General features: G+C 64.1%; 1 protein-coding gene across 1 annotated transcript; it reads left to right on the top strand.

Moving 5' to 3' along the window:
- Positions 1-581: 581 nt before the first annotated feature.
- Positions 582-9,384, top strand: LCK (LCK proto-oncogene, Src family tyrosine kinase). The gene is made up of 13 exons (XM_082493966.1): positions 582-655; positions 3,786-3,892; positions 4,016-4,097; positions 4,182-4,272; positions 4,401-4,499; positions 4,642-4,745; positions 4,859-5,008; positions 5,833-5,985; positions 7,076-7,255; positions 7,677-7,753; positions 7,867-8,020; positions 8,558-8,689; positions 9,021-9,384. Exons 2-13 carry the CDS (start codon positions 3,791-3,793, stop codon positions 9,221-9,223), a joined length of 1,527 nt encoding a protein of 508 aa, XP_082350092.1. The 5' UTR covers positions 582-655; positions 3,786-3,790; the 3' UTR covers positions 9,224-9,384.
- Positions 9,385-9,803: the final 419 nt, after the last annotated feature.

The following is a 9,803-nucleotide window of genomic DNA, read 5'->3' on the forward strand; positions in this document are numbered from 1 at the left end:
GTGCCGGGGTCTGGGGTGACCCGGTGGTGACAGCCAAAGCGGGGGCTGCGGGGTGCAGGATGAGTCCCGCAACCTGCGTAAGGTCCGATGGGGTCAGGGGCGGCCGGTGCACGGCACTGCCAGCCTGTGCACACTGAGCACCGGAGAGGGGACGGCACAGTGGACCAGGGGGGTCTCAGCTAGCCAGGACTACCCGGGCAGCAGGTGACAACCCCCTGCCCATTGCTGTCCCCTCGCAGCACATCTCCCAGCCCGTGGGACCCCTCTCCCCCACCGGCCAAAGGGCTCAGCATCCCCTTGCCCACCCAGTCCCTGGGGACTGGTGGCCCGGGGGCACCCAGAGCAGAGACCCTCCGCGCCGGGGATGGCAGGAAGCCTTTGGGGTTTGTCACTAGCTCTTGCGGTTGTGCGCGAGCTGTGAACCAGCTTCTCTAGAGTTTGCTCATGAGGCAGGAAACCAGGGCAGGCGGCGAGCAAGAGCGAGCGGCGGCGGCGGGGAGCGCGCGCCCGCGTGCGGGGGGCTCGTCTCTGCTCCCCCGAGGGTCGCCACGCTCCAGCCAGGGATGGAGAGGACGTGAGCAGGGACGGTGACTGTGCTCCTGCTGCCAGGCCATGGGACTCTGAGAGCGGCTGGTCCTCACCTCGCTGCCCACAGGTAACGGGGACCCGGGGGCAAGAGGGTTTGCGCCCTCCGGATGGGAGCTGGGGACCACCCCGGTGCCTGCGTAGGGTGGGGGGATCCCGTTGCAGTCTCCGAGGTTGTCCCTCAGAGGGATGGAAATGGGGGTTCGGGCTCGTCGCTGCGGGGGGATGTGAGCGCTGGTGCCAGGGCGGGGGGCGAGGGGAGCAGGGCTGCACTCCCTGTTCCTCTGTAGCCTCCATTAGGGTGAAATCCGCTGCCCCGATGCCCTATGCCTGCCCGGGGTGGGAGCGCTGGCCCCCTCGCGGGGCTCTCCCCGAGCCCCCATCTCCAGGGCAAAGCGGGAGTTTTGTCCCCAAGGCCAGGCAGTGGTTTAGTGCCGGTCCATCAGGGTCCGCTGCCCGATTTGGGGGTTCAGGCACAGAGCTACGCCTGGTTTCGGCGCTGTCTCAGTGCAAACAGCTCCCCGCTGCCACGGCGGCTGCGGGGCCGTGGTCCTTCGCGCCTCTGCAAGGCTACGCCAGCGTGGGGCTGACCGTCCAGCTGGGTCACAGCTGGCTCGGGGACATCCGGGGCACCGCGGTGAGCCTTGAAGAGCATCAAGGATGGGGTCAGCCCAACCTTCGGCCCTCCTCCCGCCTGCCCACGCTCGTGAACAAACCAACCGGACCCGGCCGAAGAAGTGTGTGCGGAAGGGCCAGCACGGGGCAGCTCCACCGGCGAGAGCCGGGAGGGGGGTCCAAACACAGTCCCAAGCAAAACCGGACAGAGGGACATACGTGGCCGTGCAAGGACGCGTGTGCACACCCCTGTGCCCACACCGACACCTCCCCGGGGACGCGGGGAGGCACGGGGCAGGGGCGCCTACGCATCCCTCCCAGGCAGCCCTCGTATGAGAAATTCGGTTGCACAGATGCAGTCGCAAAACCTGACTTCAAACGCCCCATTGTCACCGGCGCGGCCCTCGCACCGCGCAGGTGGAACGGCTGCTCGGTGGAAATTACGCTGTGGCTTGAGTACAGAAGAGAAAAAGGAAAAGAAAAAGAAAAAAGCACAATAGCAGCACCTCCCTCCCCACCCCGGCTTGGTGCAGGAAGGGAAAAAAAACATCTCCTGGCACTGCTCACCCTCGGTAAAAGTATTTGGAGGGCTGTGGCCACGGCTGGGAGAGCGGGGGCATCTCCTCTGCGGGGCCAGGGCTGTGCTTGGGGTGGGTATGGGCTTTGCCTGGGCATCGCCGGGGTCTTTCCTCCTGCCGGCCCTGGGGCACCGCGGCACGGCCGAGCCCCTCCTTGGGTGCCAGACAGCCTTCCCAAATAGGTGTCACCAGAAGCTGAAGGCACCAGGGTTGTTTTTAGCGGTTGAGTCCCCAAAGCAGCATCGCATGGCATGGGGGGGGGTGGTGTGCGTGCTCGCTCATCCGCACTCTCCTCGCCAAATTCGCCCATCGGCTGCTCCCGTCGGCCACCGTGGCGGCGGGGATGGCCCCCCTCGTGTCAGTGCCATGGATGCTGAAACAGCCGCGCCGTCCCCAAGGGAGGGGGCTCCTGGTCCTGCAAAACCAGCCCTGGCAGCACGGGCTGGGGGGGGGTTTGGCTGGCAGCAGGCTCTGATGGCCGGGGCTGGTGCCACCAGGGGCTGGCGGCAACCTGGGGACCCCACACCCTCCCTGGGGACCCCGCACCCTCCCTGGGGACCCCCTGCGAGGCTCTTCCCTGTGTCCCCAGCTGCCCATGGGGGTACGCACTCAAACGACACCCCCGCTGCCGTGCACCTCCCCAGCATCACGGAGAGAGGTGGATTTACGGGTGTGCTTGCGAAAACACGGCCCCGCAATGGCTCCCGGGTAGGAAACCAAGGAGAAAACGGTGCCGGCGGTGCCCGTGGCCAGCAGCTCCCGGCAAAGCAGCTCCCGGGGCTCAGCCAGCGTGCCGGGGACCCGTCTCGCTGCAGGGCACGGTGGGGATGGGGACCCTCGCAGCTGCACCGCCTCACTGCCAGATAAGAGCTCCCGCTCGGCGTTTGCAAAAGCGGCCGCCGGTTTTGGGTGCTGGGGGCAGAGACACCTGGGGTGGCTCTCTGCGGCGCGGGGCTCCCAGCCCTGCCGTTGGCACCCAGCGCCTGCGGAAACCACACCGGGGCCCCCAAAGCTGCTGGGCAGAGCCTGGAAAGAGGGTTTGGGGTGAGGGCAGGTCTTGGTGGAGATAAATCCCGGTGGTGTAGGCGTGGGGGATTCTGCGGAAAAGCTTTTTTCCAGGGCCGTGGGCCGCCGTTTCCACATGACACACTGCCGGGGCTCCCGGCTCCGTGCCGCGCTCGGCTTGTGCGGGAAGGCGAGAGCTGCCCGGGTGGTTTGTAGAGCTCATGCCACACTCATGCCACCGCTGCCAGGCTGCCCCGGTGCCCGTGCCGCAGTGTCGGGGACCCCGGGGCGCAGCCCTGCACCGGCTCGGCATCACCGTGGCCAGGGCTGATGCTTGAGGTTGGGGGGGTCCTTGATGTTTTGGGGGGAGCTGTCAAGATTGCGGCGATGCTGAGCAGGGATGGGGGTTTAAAGCACATCCCTGATGCAGGAGGAACAGGAGCAGGGCGACGGGGACGAATGCACGGGGTGGGGAGGCGAACGAGAGCCTCGGGGAGAAGGAAATCGGAGGTGATGCAGCGTGGGTGGGGGAGCGCTCGCATCCGCCTCTGACCCCACGAGCCGCTTTTAGGGCCAGGGAGGTGCCTGGTCCAGCCAAACCTCGTAAAACACACTGCAAGGACGTGTTAATCGCTAATGGGGTATTTATGATTAGATCGTTATCTAGGGATCAGCTCAAGGGCTGCAGGGTGGGAAGGAGCTGGCGAAGGAGCAACGCCAGGCTGTGCCGGTGGGGAAGGGGAGCCGCAGGCTGGGGACTTCAGTGAATTGCCTTCAGTGTTTTTAATTAACAAAGCCAGAACAAAATTAGGAGGAAACATGGCATAGAATCAAGGGATGCCCTCAGGTCAGCGGAGGACCAGGGGAGTGGGCGGGATGGGCCGTGTGATGTGGACAGCCAGCCAGACGGATGCGGGGATGGGGATATACTGGAGCGGGGGGAGAGGCAAGGCTGGGGCCGGGGTGCGAAGGCTTCCCTCATCGCCTCTCGTCCCCCTGCAGCCACCATGGGCTGCTGCTGCAGCTCGGACTACGACGAGGACTGGATCGAGAACATCGACATTTGTGAGCACTGCAATTACCCCATCGAGCCCGACAGCAAGAGCCAGGTGAGGAGGGGGCGAGCAGAACCCCTGTCCCCCATCTCAGAGGCCAAATACCTCCGGAGATGGCTGTGGGATGGCCGAATCCCAGGAAAGTGAGAGCTCACGGGGCTCGTCATCCCCTCACAGAGGCTGATCCGCAACGGCTCCGAGGTGCAAGACCCACTGGTGTCCTACGAGGCCACATCTCCGCCATGCTCCCCCCTGCAAGGTAAGGCCCGGCCGCAGCAGGGGATGGCTGTGGACACCCCCCCAGTTGGCTACCGCCACCCTGCCCCTCCGCTTGTCCTCCCAGATAAGCTGGTGGTGGCCCTGTACAACTACGAGCCCAAGCACGACGGGGACCTGGGGCTGCGGAAGGGCGAGAAGCTCCGCATCCTGGAAGAGTGAGCGAGCGCCGATGGCGTCCCAGCACCCACGCCGGTGCGACCCCACGGCTCCCCAGTGCTACCAGGGGCGTCTGTGTGGGGTCCTGGCAGCTGGGGGGGGGTCTCACCGTGCTGTGTCCTTGCAGGAGCGGGGAGTGGTGGAAGGCGCAGTCGCTCACCACTGGCCAGGAGGGTTTGATCCCCTACAACTTCGTGGCCATGGTGAACAGCCTGGAGCCCGAGCCGTGAGTAGGGGTTGAGTAGGAGCTGTGCCTGGGCAGGAGCTGTGCCGGGGCAGGGGAAGGTGCCAGGAGCATCCCCGGAAGCGCCAGTGGGGGAAGGTGGCCCTAGCTCCCCCCCAGCCCTAACTCTGCCCCGTGTCCCCAGGTGGTTCTTCAAAAACATCAGCCGCAAGGATGCGGAGCGGCAGCTCCTGGCCTCGGGCAACACACATGGCTCCTTCCTCATCCGGGAGAGCGAGACCTCCAAAGGTACCAGCCCACAGGTCCTGCTGGCATCTCCTGCCACCAGCACTGGGAAAGGCGCTGGGAAGCACAGGAGTAGCACTGGGGTCCCACACGCACACAGTCCCCTGTTTCCCCAGGCTCCTACTCACTGTCGGTGAGGGACTTTGACCAGAACCAGGGTGAGACAGTGAAGCACTACAAGATCCGCAACATGGACAATGGGGGGTACTACATCTCCCCCCGCGTCACCTTCAGCAGCTTGCACGAGCTGGTGGAGTATTACACACGTAAGTGCCATCCAGGGGCTGGGGGAGGATGAGTGGTCCAGGGGCTGGTCCTGCCTACAGGCAGGGGACGGGATGGGGATGGGGATGGGGATGGGGATGGGATGGGATGGGATGGGATGGGATGGGATGGGATGGGATGGGGATGGGATGAGGACAGGGATGGGAATGAGAATGGGATGAGGACAGGGATGGAGACAGGGATGGGGATGTGGATGGGATGAGGACGGGGATGGAGAGAGGGATGGGGATGTGGATGGGATGGGGATGGGATGAGGACAGGGATGGCGACGGGGATGGGATGGGATGGGATGGGATGGGATGGGATGGGATGGGATGGGATGGGATGGGATGGGATGGGATGGGATGGGAAGGGATGGGATGGGATGGAGAAGGGGATTGGGATGGGGAGGGGAATACGATGGGATGGGGATGGGGATTGGGATGGGAATGGGGATTGGGATGGGAATGGGGATGGGATAGGATGGGATGGGAATGGGGATGGGATGGGATGGGATGGAATGGGATGGGATGGGATGGGATGGGATGGGATGGGATGGGAATGGGGATGGGATGGGATGGGATGGGATGGGATGGGATGGGATGGGATGGGGATTGGGTTGGGGAGGGGAGGGGAGGGGAATGGGATGGGATGGGATGGGAATGGGGATGGGATGGGGATGGGATGGGATGGGATGGGGATGGGATGGGGATGGGATGAACAGGACACACTGCAACCTGTGCCCTAGCAAAGGCATTAGCTTGTGCCCGGTGCCCCGTGCCTGCTGCCTGCACTGATGCTGGCTCTGCCTGCCCCTGTGCCACAGGCAGCTCCGACGGGCTGTGCACCCGCCTCGGCAAGCCCTGCCGGACCCAGAAGCCACAGAAGCCGTGGTGGCAGGACGAGTGGGAGGTGCCGCGAGAGTCGCTGAAGTTGGTGGAGAAGCTGGGAGCTGGGCAATTTGGAGAAGTCTGGATGGGTGAGTCAGGATGAAACTGGGGTGCTTCCTCCTGGATGAGGGCACCAGTGTGGGCAGCATCGCGTGGGCCCTGCGGTGTCCTCAAGCCAGTGAGGGGTCTGGCTGGAGTCTCGCATGGAGCAGACAGCACAACCGCAAGCGTGGGACCTTGGCTTTTTACAAGGGCCCTGGAAGAAGGGAGAAAACCAGCAGCTAGAGCAGCCCAGGGCCAAGTCTGCTTTACCCAGAGCAGCCCAAGCTCTCCCCTTCTCCCATCCCTGGCCGCCTGGATCCCTGCACCGCTTCCAAGATGAGAGCACCGGTGCCAGGCGTGCATGCACGGGGGCTGCACCATGTCCTCATCGAGCTGGGCTCCGCTTGCCATGAGAGCAGCTGCCGGCTTTGGCATGGGGCCCGCGAGCACCGTGCGTGGCCCCGTACGGGAAACGGTCCTTGTTGTGGCTGTCGCTGTGACGCTGGGAGCAGCTGGGGGGCTCGGAGGCTGCGTGGGGCCTCGAATGGGCTGTGACCCAGCCACAAAAGCACCTCCCGCTCCCCGGGTGCTGCGGTGCGGAAGGCACTGGGGCTGCCCTGCTCCCCTCTATCCTTCCCCGCAGCGGGGTCCCTGCCTTCAGTCCCACGGGTGGTGGCTGTCCCCCAAAGTCCCCTCTGGGCACTTGGCAGGAGCCAGGCTTCAGCGTCGCTGCCCTGCTCCCCCAGCCGCCCCTCCTTTTCAAAGTCCAGCAACCAACAGCTTCCTTTCCTTCTGGTGGCTGAAAGCCACACATAAAAATAACTGCCTGGGGTGTTAAAACAGCTACAGATTTTTGCCCAGGAGGTGGCGAGCACAGAGCTGTGATTGTCCCCAAGAGTCCTCTGGCCCTGCTGCAACAGTCCTGCAGGGCGCAAGGGTCCTCTGCCCCGTCTTCAGCCAACCTTTGCAATCTCCATCATCTCTTGCTTGTGCAGCCTCGGGGTGGGATGCTCTAGGTCCACAGAGTAGCCCCCACACATGCCTCCTCGGCCAGCACTGCCACTGCCACACGTCCCTCGGCTGTGCCTGGTGATGGGTTCCCTCTGCCTTGTCACGCTCTGCCCCATCTCTCCGCAGGCTTCTACAACGGCCACACCAAGGTGGCCATCAAAAACCTGAAGCAGGGCAGCATGTCACCCAGCGCCTTCCTGGCGGAGGCCAACCTCATGAAGAACCTGCAGCACCCGCGGCTGGTGCGGCTCTACGCTGTGGTGACGAAGGAGCCCATCTACATCATCACCGAGTACATGGAGAAGGGTGAGGGCACCCGGGTGTTGCCCACCATGGGTGGGGATGGCTGGGGGCTGTGCAGAGCCATGGTCCTTCAGGTCCTGGCTGTTCCCTTCCAACGGTCAGTGCTGGCTTCTGTGTCTCAAGCTGCTTTTAGCATCCTTCACCTCCCTGCGCTCTGCCTTTGCGCCATGGCTCTCCCACTGGCCGGGAGCTCAGGGGTCAGCCCTGGCAGGGGGAAAAGGACCTTGCAGGCAAGGTGGTCTTCAGCTCATCCAATCCTGCCTGCCTTTCCGGGGGCTGTGAGCTGCCCAGCCCCACTTTCGGCATTGCACTGGGGGACAGTGCCCCAGTGAACCTGTTGCTACAACACCCGGCCCCAACAGGCACCATGGGGCAGGGAGGCAGCGCGTCTGCCTGCCGCTGAGACCTGCTGCCTCCCGTGCAGGCAGCCTCGTGGACTTCCTCAAGACCTCAGAAGGCATCAAGCTCAGCATCAACAAACTGCTGGACATGGCCGCGCAGGTGAGGGGGGACGGAGCCGCAGGGCTGCTGGCGGGGAGGGTTCTGCCGGGGCTGGAGCTAGGGCTGCCCTGCTCAGGCTGGCGGGTGGTAATTGCAGTTACTCTGTCCCACAGATTGCCGAAGGCATGGCCTTCATCGAGGCCAAGAACTACATCCACCGTGACCTGCGGGCTGCCAACATCCTTGTGTCAGACACTCTGTGCTGCAAAATCGCCGACTTCGGGCTGGCCCGCCTCATCGAGGACAACGAGTACACGGCTCGCGAGGGTGCGTCCCCCACCTCCTCGGCCCCACACGTGCCCCCACCGAGCACCGCTCTTCGGGTGCACACAGCTTGAGGGGTGCAGGAGGAGGATACCCCACCCACCCCAGGCTCTTCTGGGGGTCCCCATAGCACCCCAGGAGGTGCAGGGTGGCGAGCAGCCCCTGGAGAAGGGAGCAGGCAGGGCGGTGCAGAGGTCCTTCTCCCCCCTCCATCTTTCCCTCCACACACAGCTGGAGGGGCACTGAGGGACCTCACATACCCACCTGAGCCTGCTTTTGGTGGGGTGACAGCCCTATCTGGTGGCTACTGCAGGAACAGACATGCTGGCCCGCTGCAGGGGTGCCAGCCCGCACTGGGGGCTGTGTAGCCAGCCAAGCGGTGGGGGCTGAGGGGGAGCTGGCTGTCACCAAACCCAGCTCATCCCCAGGCGTACAGCAGGGACAGAGGCTGATTCGGGGTTGTCACATCAGGTTAAACAGAGAGAGATGTTTCCAGCTCAGCTGTAATGTTTTATTTTCCCCCTTCCTGCTGTTTTTCAGGGGCTAAATTCCCCATTAAGTGGACGGCACCAGAGGCTATTAATTATGGAACGTTCACGATCAAGTCCGATGTTTGGTCTTTCGGCATCTTGCTCACGGAGATCGTCACCTACGGCCGGATCCCGTATCCAGGTCAGGATTTCCCGGCAGCTGCGCAGCAGAAGGGTTTGAACACACACACACACACACACACACACGCACGCGCACACCCAGGAGTGTGTGCATGCACTCCCGCACGCACACACACCACCCGAGCCGCCCCATCTGGCTCCCTTCCCTGCCAGACCGTGATGGTTTCGACCGCTTCCCCAGGCACGGGGCCAACCATGGCCCAAAGGCCAGTGGGGGTTTCAGAGGCAGCAGAAGGGGAAGGAAGCTTTCCCATGAGATTTGCACACGTAGGGTACTACCCTGCGACACAGCGGGTGACCCAAATTCAGTGCCGTGCACGTTGTCCTCACAGGGATGACCAACCCCGAGGTGATACAGAACCTGGAGCGCGGTTACCGCATGCCGCAGCCAGACAACTGCCCACAGGAGCTGTACGAACTGATGATGCAGTGCTGGAAGGAGAGGCCCGAGGAACGTCCCACCTTCGAGTACATGAAGAGTGTGCTGGAGGACTTCTTCACCGCCACCGAGGGCCAGTACCAGCAGCAGCCCTGAGGAACCCAGCAGTGGCTGGGACACCCTGGCGTTGGGGTGTCCAGGGGTGCTCCCCCTTGCCCCAGGGCCCCACAGACTCCGTGCCCATCGCCCCGGGGGCACTGGCGAACTGGACCTCAAGCAGTAAAGATTTGAAGCGCTTCAAATCTTTGGAGCAGCGGATTTCACCCAACACCACTCTCCCCACCCCCCACCCCCCCCCCGAAGGCAATGGATGGCCAAAGCCAACAACTGACTTCACAGAGTGGAGGGCTGGTGTGTGTGGGGGGGCTCTGGTGGGTGCCCCCCACTCTGTCCCCGTGCCCACCCGGGTGCCAATCCAGCCTCCAGCCCCCTCACCCTGCTCTCGCTGGGCCTCACCGCCTCCCTCACCCCCAGTGATGGCGGGGACCCCCCTTCAGCAAGGGATGGCCACCCCAGCCCTTGGCTGTGGGATGCACTTTCTCCCAACCACCATCATGTTTTTTTGGGGGAAATAAAGGCCTTTGCCCCGGCGGTGGCCGGGGGGGGTCTCGCTGTGGCACAGGGAGGCCAGGCCGCCATGGGGCAAGCGGGGTGATGCCCTCAGGGGATGGACCCC

The sequence above is a fragment of the Vanellus vanellus genome (genome assembly GCF_965231255.1).
Source record: "Vanellus vanellus genome assembly, chromosome: 22".
NCBI lineage: Eukaryota > Metazoa > Chordata > Aves > Charadriiformes > Charadriidae > Vanellus > Vanellus vanellus.

Excerpts from the sequence above, each read along its gene's own strand:
- LCK (XM_082493966.1), top strand. The coding sequence starts at position 3,791 with ATGGGCTGCTGCTGCAGCTCGGACTACGACGAGGACTGGATCGAGAAC. Across the intron at positions 3,893-4,015 it reads AGCCCGACAGCAAGAGCCAG|AGGCTGATCCGCAACGGCTC; the intron begins GTGAGGAGGGGG and ends ATCCCCTCACAG. Across the intron at positions 4,273-4,400 it reads AAGCTCCGCATCCTGGAAGA|GAGCGGGGAGTGGTGGAAGG; the intron begins GTGAGCGAGCGC and ends GTGTCCTTGCAG.